At 46.0% G+C, this 13,629-nt stretch overlaps 1 protein-coding gene across 1 annotated transcript in view; it reads right to left on the bottom strand.

The window, feature by feature from the left end:
- Positions 1-1,823: 1,823 nt before the first annotated feature.
- PRRC2B (proline rich coiled-coil 2B) overlaps positions 1,824-13,629 on the bottom strand; it is a 42,830-nt gene continuing 31,024 nt past the window's right edge. The window contains 13 exon segments of the mRNA XM_050320147.1: positions 1,824-4,641; positions 5,030-5,111; positions 5,690-5,781; positions 6,445-6,621; positions 8,031-8,268; positions 8,903-9,030; positions 9,672-9,769; positions 10,150-10,342; positions 10,932-11,036; positions 11,401-11,487; positions 11,925-12,119; positions 12,260-12,451; positions 13,166-13,248. Of these exon segments, the coding sequence (XP_050176104.1) occupies positions 4,501-4,641; positions 5,030-5,111; positions 5,690-5,781; positions 6,445-6,621; positions 8,031-8,268; positions 8,903-9,030; positions 9,672-9,769; positions 10,150-10,342; positions 10,932-11,036; positions 11,401-11,487; positions 11,925-12,119; positions 12,260-12,451; positions 13,166-13,248 (1,811 nt within the window). The 3' untranslated portion in view covers positions 1,824-4,500.

Below are 13,629 nucleotides of genomic sequence, written 5' to 3'. Positions count from 1 at the left end.
GGGCAATAAAGAGTGTGCCGCAACTGGCCTGGTGATTCCGTGATTCGAATTCCGGTCCGAGTAAAAGTTTCCAAAAAATATAAACAGGTTGCACGTTACACAATTATCCATCGTCTGCCCTTTCAAATATCTGGTCTACATGAAAAGACAAAGAGAGGAAAGGCCAAAAAAAATTTACTATACAGGTCATGAGGTTAAAAGCTTTCAGGAGGACAATATCCCCTTGAGAAACAACAAATGCAATTTATACAGAACCAGAGGGAGGATTCCAGCTAAGGACAACGCCTCGAGACATGCTAAAGGGTGAGCGCCTCACTGCTGCAGCTGTGATTCCTGGGGGGACAGTCAAGGACATCTGGAGCAGCCAGGACAAGCCATTACACCCAAGGGAGTATCTGTGGCCACTGGGACAAAACTGGTGGTCTTTGGATTAAAATGAACAACAAAAACCAGCCCGACTCTGCTGCCTCTCCAGTTCCACCGCTTCAGCAAAACACACCCGCTGTGCCCGTGGGCCACAATTAAGCACCTCCTGTAAATTAATTCTTATTCACAAATGCGAGTTTCTTATGAGTAAACTGGGCTGCTGAGTCCAAAATAACTCGTGATACAAGGAATTAATCTGTGCTTAACCAGGGAGGGTTAACTAAAAGCAACAGAAGGAGATCCTGGCATGCAGGGGTCTGGCTGCAAAGTGAATGGAGGAGCCAGGTGAGACACAGCAAAACTGCTCAGCTCGTTTTTAAATCTATAAATACACAGGAACCACAGGGCAGCTCGAAGCTTTGCAGCATTCCTGCAAGGAAGGTCCTGATGGAGTGAGTGCCTCTGCGTGAGCGCAACACGCACAGGGAGGGCAACGGGCAGCAAACACATCCAGAGGTGCTGACACTGCACAGCTGGCACAGCCAGGAGCAAGTGATGGGACATCAACAGCAAGACCGGTGTCACTGGTGACTGTGCTGCTTCCACTCGTCATTTAAAAACAAACTGGAGTGCCTTTTTTTTCCCCTGCCTACCCCCACAATTTCAATATTTATTTGTTATTGAATTAAGAGCCAACAGCAGCTGAGGTGGTGAGGAAAGCAGCACTGAATGCAGCTGCTGGTCACGAATCACTGAGTGAAAGAATTGATCACACACATGCTTCAGACTGTCTGCTGAACATGCAGCAGCAAAGTCAGCCTCTGAATATTTCTGCTTCACCCACTGTTGCTGAGAAGGTGGATTCCACCTCTCCCTCCCGCTGCACCCTGCACCTTCCCCAGCACAAGGAGCCTGCAATTTGGTAGCTGATTTCCAGTCAAAAAGCCACTCACAGAGGAATAAATCAGGGCCCAAACCCTTCAAGCAGAAGGACCCTCTGCAACTGCATCAACACATTCTGTGCATCTCCACTCTCCTCCTCCCTGAGCTGGATTTGTATCAGCATACCAGCACCCTTGGCATTTCTGCTCCTTGAGGATCAGAGGCTTTTCCTTTTGACTCCAGAGCACCACAAACTGCACTAACCTTGGACTAGCTTTAAACAAACAAACAAAAATATATATATGCCAGAGAAGGATATTGCACCATAGAAATTTGGGCTCTAAAACTGCTTTCCATCACACAAAACTCCACTAAAGTGAGAGAGAGTCTTGCCAACTGCAGCTGACAGTCACGCAAAGGTGAGGAATGGAATGAAGCTCACATGCATTTCTTGGCCTTTCCTGCACAGAATAATTCAGACATAATATATAAATAGAGCAGTGAAACAATTACTTTTTCACCTAGACCTACAACATCAAATACGTATAAATAAATTCTAGTGTTTTATTCTGTTGGGGGGGGGGGAAGGAATGGAGGGGGTTAAAAGAGAAAGAAGGGTGACCTTTTCCAACAGGAAGTATTGTAGTTCTGATGGCATTTACACCAGAGGGACTGCAGTAACTTGGATCTAGCAGTAACCCAGTTTCTCCCAGTGTGTCTGACCACTCCAAAGTCACACAGGTGGGAGGAAAGAGGTTAGTGTCTTTGTAAAGCTAAAGTAGTGTGTCTAGGGGAGGGAAGAGATGAGAAGAGGGGGGCTCAGGTAAGTCTCTTTAGTCATTACAGTTAGATTCTGGGCTGATATTAGCTAGGGCCAGCTGGGCAGAAGGATAATAAAAAAAAAACCCACACACAATTCTGTTGTTCATGATATTTCCAGGGAGAAAATAGAAAGGAGGGTGGGCTGATTACTGGTGGTGCAATCTTTGGAAAACGTTGGGAGCAGGACTAGCAGATGAGGATGCAGGTCTGGGAGATGTCTGAAGGTCAGGGGAATATTTGTCACTAAATCTCAAACCCTGTACTTTAAGGAGGATGCTAGAGAGATGCTGGCACACTCTGCTCTGAAATTAAAAAAAAACATAAAACCTAAGAAAAAAGAGCTTTAATTTTTTTCTTAAAGTACCATCCTATCCCTTTCCCTTCGGGTTCTCTGCCATGATCAATGGGGACACCTGTGGAGAGGGGACATTACTATGTCTAAGTTAGTTTAGGCTCCTAAGCTCTTTAAAGCTACTGTATAAAAATCATATTTATGCCTAGCTTAAAACTTCAAATGCATCCTTAGAAAGTTACAAAGGATCTTTTCCGGAAGGGGGAGATGGGATGGGAGGGAGAAGCAAATGAAGAAACAAGAACAACCTTTCAGATCCCTTCCCAAATACATTCTTTGTTCAAAAAATCTTCTTTGGAACCACCACCAAATGACTTTCTGCCACCCAGCAGAGGCCGATGCACAGCCCATGAGCAAGCGATCACCTCCAAAAATGGTTCTGTCCCTCACTTCAGAGTGACCAGCCTACTTTACATTTAGAAAAAGCTAAAACAACACAAACCAAGTTAGCTGAAAGTAGTTTTTTTACTTAAGACTACCGTCAGGTGAAGGACTCCAAGCCCTTTCAGGAACTTGTCAAGTCCATCCTAAAAAATCTACGTACACACGCGCCACACACACACACACGCACACACACACACACAAACCAAAACCAAACAGCCAGAGAAATAAAACCCAACCTCTCCCACTGGGATCTTCCTTTTGCAGATCATCCAGTACTGGAGAGGAGTGGTGAGGTGACAATGCTGTACACACACTATATGCATCAGGAGTAAAGAACCCTTTGCTGCTCACCCGGGGAAGGAGTAGAAGGAGGATTCCAAACTGCCTCTGTAACCACGTTACTTCCAACACAAAAAAAGGAGGTTCCAAATGTGCTAAAACGGCTGCCTTGCAGAGGGGCTCTCTTACCAACGTGCTTCTATGCAAATTTTACAGAAAGCCATGAGTTAGAGGAACGGAAAGCAAGACTCGGGAAAAAGGGAGAAGAGCAAAGCTTAGGAGAGCAGCCCCGAGGGATGAACACAATACAGAACAAGTCGCAGGAGACACGAAGAATTAGAGCATCACAACTACAAAAAGTAGTCCATAAAGACCCGTTGGCTTTAGCCAACTCTTCTGACCTATGTGCTGTGAGGAGAATTTTTTTTTTTTTCCTTAACAAATTTTACGTTTTGTAAATCTATGACTTTACATTTTGGTGTGTGTGTTTGGCAGTCACTAAAAAAAAAATCCCAAACCCACAAAAATGGAAACCCAAACACCTAGATCCAGATGAACTTGAAACAGAAATTTGGTGGTTTGTTTGGTTTTTTCCTTAAAATGAAAATGCCACATTTTGTTGTGCACAAGACACCCCAAAACTACATTGAAGTGGTGCAAATTTCAGGATTGATCTACTGTATGCCTTTAGTACACATTTACTCCTAATGCAAGCACTGCTTCTAGCTTAAAACAAAAATACTGAAAAATTAACAAATGCCATAACTGTCCTGTTTTTTTAATCAAATAGTCAAAGGCTAATTCATCTGGGGAAATACACCCAAACAAACTCAAATTCTCAACATAGCACAGAACCATGTACAAAACTAAGCAGAGTTTTGTCAGAACATCATTTTAGCTGAAGGGAATTCTTTTCTGAAAGGAATGAGGAAAAGCAGAAAGAAGGAGGTTGGGGGGGGGAATGAGAGAACATATAAAAGTTCTGCTATAAACAAAGATACAGCTTTTTTTGTAAAAACCTCAGCTGCCTTTAAAATGAAAAACCTCAAACTAACCCCTCTCCCCCAGTTGCCACTCTGCTGAGACAGAAGTAGGGAAGGAGAAGGACGGGCTTTGCCAAGTGAGCGATCACAGCTACCTGTGGATGGGGCATGGGGAGGGGGAAATTAAAAAAAAAAAAATGGCTAAAGCCACTTAAAAGTCACATGATTGGTTTGTTTTAAAGCAAGCAGGTCAATGTCATATCCACTGTTTCAAACTGCTTTGTTGGGGAGAGGGGCTTGAATGATGTCGCTGTAGTCAGTCAGTGTGGGGGAGGGGATAGATCTGGTGAGATTTTCAGGAGATCCAGTGGGGTCCAGTCTAAGCTGCAGGGCCTCTCAGGCAGCAGGACCAGCTGGGCATCAGAGGTGCTCCTAGGCCTTGCTCTCCTCCACTTTGACTGCCTGAGGTTTGATCGCTCCTGTGCGCACCGGCTTCATCTGACTCGTGGAGGGTGTTTCTTGCAGCTTCACTGCTCCCAGACTGGCTTTATTATCATCCACCCGCTGCTTTGCCTTTTGACACACAAAACCAAAGCATTAGCCAGGACAGACATGTCTAGGCAGGCAGAACAAGCAAAGTGTGACCACCATTCATGCAAGACATCGAATCTGCTCCTGAAACACCTCACATTTAAGAGCTTTAAAGTATCTCACATGTTTAGCAATGCAAATAACCCACAAAAACTCCACAGTAGAGCAGGTAATCCTCTAATCTCTCCTGACTTTCAAACCACACAGCATTACTCCTGGATTCCACTCACCTACCCCACTCTCCCTGCGGGTAAAATAACAGCTCCCACATCGAGCTTCAGCACACAGGCCTTGCTGCCTCTCCTCTGCAGCTCAAGGCAGTGTAGGAGAGCAGATACTTTTTGTTGCACAGAGAACTCAAGCACCCTACCTGCTGTACGTAGTGTCCTTGCACAGAGCCCATGCTCACTGCTGGTCCCGACGGCTTCCCGCTTGGGCTGGCAGAGCTAGGCCTGGAAATCGAAGAGTCGACAACATTCATGGAGTAAATTCTACAATGGAATGAGAACCTTATTCATGTGTGAAAAGAAAAAAAAGACAGCAGAAAGCAGCAGTAGACAGGACACAGGTCTGTGCTGTGCAGATCACTGAGCGCTACATTCTAAAAGCCAACAGAAGGCCTGGCTGGGAGAAAAAAAATGAAGTAACTGCATGTCCCAAAAGCCTCCATGACCTGAAGGTCTGGTATGTCTAGACATGAGCACTCCTATCTTGAGAACCATGCTAGAAAACCAAAGAATTTGTTCAGTGACCCTCAAAACTTTCCATCTTCACAAGAATACTCAAAAGCACCGATTCCAATCTGTCTTTGAGACTGCAGTGAACAAGTAACTTTGAGCACTTCCCACTAAGGGCCAAGCCAGCTACACACTGACCCAAACCCAAAGTGAAAGCCATGATCATTCATTTTGCTACAAGGATTTGGACTGCAGTAAGCACACTCCACATACAAAAACCCAAGTGGATATTGTACAGGGATGATACATAAACCACGGCCCTGCAAAGAACCCAAGTGGTGTAAATATCTCACCTGTAGGTATGTGGTGATGGTACAGACCCTCCAGAGGACATACTCTGTTTACCATCGGAGAAATGAAACCCTTTCATTTCCATCTGGGAGGACTACAGAGGAAAATGAGTGAGAGTATCATCTTTGCATTCATAACTCACTTGTTACCTCATATAAACACTTAAGCCAAATCTTTGCCCTTCTCCCCATTGTGCCCATTAATAGAAGAAATATTTTTCAGGTGAAGAAAGTGAGGCTTGTAAGTGAAATAATCTGTTTGTATTAAACCACCAAGCCAGCAGCACAAGCAAATATAGAACCGGGACATTAATTGCTGTGCTCTCTCTCCCTTATAATAGACAAACTTATGATACGAATCCATCAAACCAGACATGACATTAATATACCTACTCAAATGGACAAGCTTCACAACAGAGTGAAATATCTGGGCAGTATTCCAGCTGTGTCTGGAGCTCACCACCCCTCAAGCACTCTGGGGAAACCTGTGTAAACATGTAATAAAACTGGAGACTCCAAACCGGATCAAGGCAGGATGTGGCTCCCTGGAAACAGAACGGTGACCAGCAGCAAAACCTGAAACCTGCTGGCCTGCACACTCGAGATGTGGGGTCAAGGGTTCCTTCACTTTAACACCAATCCTTGGCTTGGATGTCTAAGGATCCCAAACAAGCCATTCTCCCCTTTGACAAGGAGCAAAACTTCAACACAGAAGGGGTTACTGAATGCCCCAATGAGCACCAGGAGTGAATCCTTACCTCCCTGCTGGCAGCAAGGACAGAAGGCTGGGATCCGGGAGGCAGGATTCTTCGGGGAGCTCCCACAGGCAGGTTCTGCCCCTGAGGAAGCTGGATGGACTGTGGCAGAAGCAGGGGCTGCTGGCCAGAGCCGTAGCGGGGCAGAGGGAGCTGGGAGCCAGGCACAGGCATTGTCAGCTGTGTGACAAGGACACGCAGTTACCTCAGTGGCAGCAACAGCCTCGTGTCTGACGCGCTGCCTCCCAACACCCGGAAAGCACAGCACTGATAAAAGGAAGCTCCCAAGCAGTGCAGTCTGGCATGGAATAAATGCAAATCACTAAAAGAGGGACTTGCACACTGAAATGGATGTTCTGGCAGTGCTGCCAACACCCTTATCAGCTGGGCTTTTAACATGCCATTAAGTTAACATAACTGCACTTGGACACAGGGCTTTCCTCCTTGCCTAGAGCCTTCCCCCAGTCTCCCAGTCCTCCTCAAGGTCACTGCACGGGTGTATCTTCCCTTGATATGATGGCAGTGTCAGACAGCTCAGGTCATGCATTTTGCTTGCACCTCTGCTGCCCAAACTAGAAAGTCTCCTATACTTTCACACCAAAACACTTTGGGCATTGAACCCCTAGAGAAAGCGGTGAGGAGCTCAGCTCTATTGTTCTGCAGTGAGCTTCACACCAATGATGGTAGTAATTAAGAGTAATTAAAAAAAAATAATGTAGCTCAGGACTGTCTCCCGTTCCCTCTGATTTTCTCACAATTGCTGGATTTGGGAGGTTCTAAGACAACATTCTGGAATAAATAAATATATCAATCTAAGGCTGGCAAAAGAGATCAAGTTACTCGCTTGTGATTGATAGACAATTTCTTGAAATATTTAGTTCGCCAGTATTCTCTGTATTTTTCCTCACCTAAGTTACTTTCAGGATTAACTCTTTACGTCAGTCACAACATAAAAATCCCTCTGAAACAAAAAATAAACCTTAACATGTTGTACAAAATAAACGTTGAGTTTAATAAAAGTATCAAACTTCTCCAGAAATCACAGCACATGTCCACAAACACAGTTAAGCTCACAGTAGGATTCAGTGTCTTGATGTGAACCATGCTTTAGAAAAACTTTTTCACACATTGAGATTCTTGTTAAGATTCTGCCAAACGGATCAGCAGAAGTTGTAAATAAGACTTGGATAAGAAACGAACTGAGAAGACGGATGAGCCTTTAAAACAAGTTCCTAGTTACTCTGGAAGCTGAGTTAAACGTGGAGATGACTGGGATTTGGCTCTCAGAAGAGGTACTTTTAGGACAACTAGTGCATCATGGCCTGCAAGGTTTGACTCCCAACTTACAAAATCACATCTCAGCAGGGACAGACAAGGTGTTACCAGGAATCTCATTAAATAAGGTGCTGCACGTCTGAAACAATGGTTCCCAGAGCAGAGTGTCTCAGGGAAATCTTCTGCCTCTTTGCAAAGAGTTCAGTTCTTACAGACACATGAATCAGGAAAAATATAATTTCAACCCATTCTCAGAGACAAGGGGCTGTGAAAAAGCCTGGACAAGAGAGTGGCTGGCCAGCCCTGCTCCTAACCTGGGTGAGCTGAGAGTCCATCATCTGGGAGGCTCCCATACCAGCCTGGTTTATCTGCCCTTCATAAACCAGTGTCTGGCTTCCGTTCATGGGCTGATAGGGGGACCCAGACTGGGTTTTCACCACCTCCAAGGGCTGCATGCCTGGGAAGGCAGAGTATGGAGGCTTCAGAGCAGTGCCTCCTGTCAGGACCATGGTGCTGGGCTGGGACAGACTGGGGTGCATATACACCTGAGACCTGCAGAAGAGAAACACGCTCAAGTCATTATGCAGAACTTTTGGAGACTATACAAACACACCCTGCCAAAACAAATCTGGCCTGCAATCAGTTCTCAGACTACTCAACTGACAGCTTAGAAATAAGCTGTGATACCACTTTCCATTTTAGTTACCAGGGTTTTTTATTTCCACTTTTAAGCCTTTACAACCACGTCCTTGTGCTGCAGGAATATTCAACAGAACAACATTGTGTAGTATCCAAAATTTATGTTTCAATATCCTGCACAAAAACCTCTGGAGCAGCAGTTAAAGGAGGATTCAGGTTACCAGAAGTTTGCAGCAGTTTTGCAAAGTAGGAAAAAAAAAATCAGAAATTAAAGATTTCAAAATTCTTAGTAGAAAAAACAGTCTGGTTTTTTGGGGTTTTTTGTGGTTTTTTTTTAAACCTCAGTGTTTAGGTTTTTGAGGCACTGAAGGACTAATTCTGATACTTCACTTTCATGCTCTCCCCTATTAACACTGCCCAGGTGAAAGGAAACATCACTCCAGCTAACGGGAAAGCAAAGGTGAGTGCGGAATATCTGACTGATGCACACAGACATCAGGAACACAAGAGAGCAAGCCACAAGGAAATGAAAACTGGAAGCAGTTACCTGAAGGGCTGTATGGAGCTGTACATCTCCTGGGACTGGGAAACAGGCAGACCACCCCTCAGCCCAAGCTGAGCTTGGGCCTGTAAGGATGTGTGGAGGGAAATGGGAATCTGTTGAGCAGCAGCAGCCTGCAAAGGAAATTAGTATGACTGAGAGGTACAAGAGGAGCCAGAAACTCTCCTAGGCTGTTAAAAATCCACCGTTTTTCTCCATGAGTCAATCTGCCTGACAATTACCTACCCTGTGCCTTTAGCCAGCCCCGGCATCATTCCACACAACAGCAGCACTCTGCAAGGGAAGGCACTGCAAAGGCACCAAGAGGTTGATGCCTGAGGGAGGCATTTGATGGACACACGAGGGAACCAACATGCTCCACACACAGGATGGGCACTGACAATCCCAGCTCTCACCTGCCTGCACTCTGACCTTGAAGGGGGCTCTCCCAACACTATCAACACCCTATTGACTAGTGAAATTTCTCAGCAGTATTGGCTGTCTGTGGAATCTACTGAAAATCACTTTACCTCACACAGATGCCTCAGTTAAACCCAATCCAAGGGCACTGGTACAAAAGGGGGAAAACTCCTCATCTCCCTCCCTTCATTTTCCCTAACTCTTGATACCTGTTGGGAAGCAGCATTCAAGGAACCTAAAGGGAGCCACATCTAAGCTCCTCTGGGCTATGAGACAGATAAATGACTCCTAATTTCTTCAATGCCACCCTGAAGACTCCTCGAGAAGCCATCTGCAAGCTGTGTTGCTCCCTCACCTGTTGGTAGCTTTGCTGCTGAGGTATCGTCTGAGGGACCAGGCGGGGCTGACTCGCAAACACGTGGCCATCCAGATACAGGGGTGGAATATGGTTACCTGAACATCAGAGAAGGCAGGCTGTAAATTCAGGGCACAGAGGAGATACAGTGCACACATAAGAAGCCCTTTGGGACCCAGGAGTCAGAAATTCCAAGTACATTTTCTCTTCCCAGATGCTATCCCTAATTATACACACTATCTAACATGACTGAGCTTAACCTTTTCCTCTAACTCAAGAACAGCAACACCCTCTCCCCTCCTAGAGTTCTTGTTCCTCGTTCTGTCTTGACTGAATTGTTAAGAACCTATTTAACACCAGCCAGCCAGTTACTTTACATGGAAGCTCTTCTCACTGTGTTCTCATCTACTAGAATCAGAGGATGATTCCCAGATGCCACCCCAACCATGCAGACACTGCTGCTGCAGTTTGCAGGTACCTGGAATAGATGCAGAAGGTGCTACAGATGCCACAGGCATGGGAGGCATAGAAACTCCACCGAAAGAGCTGTAGCTGACACCGTTGGAAGCTCCAACACTGGAAGGAGGCTGGATGCCTGAGCCTGCACCTCCTGGGGAGTTCTGTTCTGGTAAACTAGGAGAGTTTTCCCAAGCTTTACGAGCAGACTCCATCTATGGAAATGAAGGACAATAACTACAGACAGTTCGAATGGGTAGGACAATACCGAGGTCTAGAGTTGCTCCTATGACTTATGAGCTCAAATTCATTGTTGTCTAGTCATAGTGGAAAGCTGGCAGGTCTCAGGTCAAGGGTACCATATCAATTTCTAATGGACAAGCATCCTTCACAAACACTCAACCCCCTTGGTATTTGCTGAGCTTGCTGGGTTTGGGATGGTAGTGTTTTGTGTTCTGGTTTGGTTTTTTGTTGTTGCCATTGTTTGTACATTTGGGTGGGGTTTGTCTGGTTTTTTGTTTCCCCCTCTTTAAACCATCAGGCATCCAGGATCACTGACCAGCCATCCTAATAGTAGGAAAGCTCTGTTACACTTGTTCTACAATTGGCAAGGACTTCAGCATCCAGGACTTGAAAGAGAGGGCCTTGCACTCATGTCTAACAGCAGACATGCAGAACTTTTACAGGAGCTAATTAAAGGTTTATCAGTACTTCACAGAACACTCTGGGAAAGACCTCTCCACCTTCCCTGCTCTGCCCACAGAGATCCACCCCTAGGCCAAGCACACATGCCAGCTTGCTCACCTTAAGAGTAAGGTCTGCAGTGGGGAAGGACATGGGGTTCAGGCCGATGCAGCGCTGGAGGTGATGATCCCTTCTCAGGATGGGAATGGACTGCGTTAACCCTGCCTGGGGGGAGAGTTGTGCAGGGTGAGTATCTGTAAACTCTTAGGACAATGTCACGAGCCACCAAGGCTCACAGAGCCTCAGCTGGCAGCTCCTGTAACAACTTCTCAAAGGATTCAATCCCCAGTGCTACTGTTGGAGTCAAGTACCACATTCAACTGTGATCCATTTTGCTCCTGGAATAAATGAAGGTTTGGTTCTGTGCAAGGACACCCCTCTATGCTGAATTATAGCAGCTTCCACTTAAACATCAGTTTGATCCACTAACTTTCATTTGCAGAAATACATCTGCTCACTTTGAAAGCATCTGAGGCTTAAATAAAGAGTATGTCCAATGAATCAATGCCAAAAAAGAAGAAATACTTACACTACTGGCCAAGGCATCCTGCAATTTGGTGACAGGGTTAGCTGCAGTGCCAGAGGCAGAACCAGGTGGCAAGCTGAAGTCAGAGTCCTGAAAAAGCAAAATACACAAAATTCAAATCTAGGTCCATGGGCCCACCCATCCACTTCTCCTGGTTAACAACTCTGTCTTGAATCGTGACATTACAAACTAAAGATTGTCTTCCAGCAAAGCCTTGCTGGAAGAGAACAGAAGACACTTCTCAGCACTCAGCAGCAGGCAACCCCCAGAGGCACATGAAGCCTTAGATGGCCATAATTTTCTCCCTTAGCTCTGTTACCACCCCAGCTGGTCCTTGGGACAGTATTTCCAAGTGGAGACTACATGCTTCCCAAGAGACCTTGAGTACCTGGTTTGTGTCAGCAATGAAATTCTAAGGCAAATCTACAGCTGGATGCTTCCTCTAAATAATCCTTCTGCCTCAAACCACCTTTCATGTCTCAACAAGCTCAAATCACCAAGAAGATAAAATTAAATTCAATCCTCACTTTAGGATTTACTCCAAATTCAATGGGTGGCACAGGAAGCACAGAATCCACGTGAATTTCCACCCCATTAACAGGGGGGATATTCCCTTCCAGCCGTTCCGTTCCCTCCGAACCCTTTCTGTTTTTCAGGGAGCGTTCGTTGCCGATTGGTCCAGGCTTGTGTTCCTTGTTCTGTCCTGAGCCTTGATCTGAATCCTTAACAGGAAAGCAGAGAGGCTGAGACACAAAGACTGAATAACCCAATCTCAAGCCTTAAAAAATGCTATCAAGAACAACACAACCACTTGACAAGGTCTCTCACTCTGCGCTCTGGCTTGGCTGCGAATCCAGATTACCTTTTTATCAGATTGCTTCTGAACTTGCTCCTTCTGGCAGTCAGGCTTTGGGTCCACCAGGCCAGCCCCATTCATCTCCTCTGGTTTGAGGGTGCCATATGGAGAGCTGCGCTGAGAGGAGGTCGCGGAGGATTCCCGAGACTCCGCGCTCAAGTCAATGCCACTATCCCCCTGGCTGCCTTTAAATCCCTGCTATGCAAAGCACGAGATGTGTTAAAGCCCCGGACTCCGACCCAGCTCCACAAAGGAGGAAAAAACATCCCAGAAAACAGCAAGACCATGTCCCCTTTTCAAATCACGCTCCTGGTGAACTGCAAAGGAGCTGGGCCTGACCTGCAGCAGCCCTGGGCCGCTGCTTCAGCTCTACAGAGCCCTGAGACAGTGAAACCAATGCAACAAACAGACCACGGCCTCAGAGTAAGGGAAAAGTGTCACACACAGTGACTAGGCTGAGACTGCCAAACTCACACATTCCATGTGTGACCCAAAGCAAATTTGAACTCTTGGCCTCCAGAGGTGAAGCATTCAGGAACCTCCTTCCTCTGCCCTCCCTGTGTTAAGGCTACAGCTACACACTGCTCACAGGCACGAGGCACAAACAGGACCTATGGGATTCCACCCTCCTCAACCACAGCCTGCATCCAGTGATGAGCATAACCCTGGAATAGCTCTACCACACAGTTACTCCAGATTTACACCCACACATAACACCAAGCAGTGCTCGGCCCTCGGGGTCAAGATTTGAGCAGCATCAAGCTCAAATTATAACTGCAAAGAGACAGTTTGAAATGGCACAAGCAGAGCTGAGAGTCACTAAGCACAGATGGAGCAATGAAACGCATAAAAGCCACCTGCATCAATACTTTATCTACACAATACCTGAGGGGCACATTAGGTGCTACTTACCTCAGTGGTGCCAGACTCAGTGCCATTAAAGGTATTTACAGGCTTGCTCCAGGAATCACTGCCAGGAGACTGAACGGAAAGAGCTGGAAGAGAATGGAGGGTAAGGCTCAGCTGCTTGGAACAACTGTGAGCACACCATGTACACTACACCATTAACCTTCCATTTCTAGACATGAGAAAGGGTATTTTAACCACCTCAGAAAGTTGGTGTTGCCCAGACATCTGAGACATGATGCAGCAGAGAATACAGAGTATGGGGAGTGAGGGTAGAGAACAGGGAGGTTACTTAGGGAACACGATGACAACAGGAGAAAGACAGGACAGACAGAAACAAGGAAAACACCAGCTATTCAGGGCTAGAGATGAGAAAATGCAGGAAGGCAAAATAAGGAAACAGCTAAAGGAGATCCAGCCCAACTGCCTAGAAAATGCTGTATAGTAGAATCTTGATGAGAAACAAAAAA

The sequence above is a fragment of the Myiozetetes cayanensis genome, unplaced genomic scaffold (genome assembly GCF_022539395.1).
Source record: "Myiozetetes cayanensis isolate MyiCay16 unplaced genomic scaffold, myiCay2020 scf23, whole genome shotgun sequence".
Lineage (NCBI taxonomy): Eukaryota > Metazoa > Chordata > Aves > Passeriformes > Tyrannidae > Myiozetetes > Myiozetetes cayanensis.
Note: the sequence above shows the minus strand (reverse complement) of the source record. Positions and strands in the feature narration are given on the sequence as shown.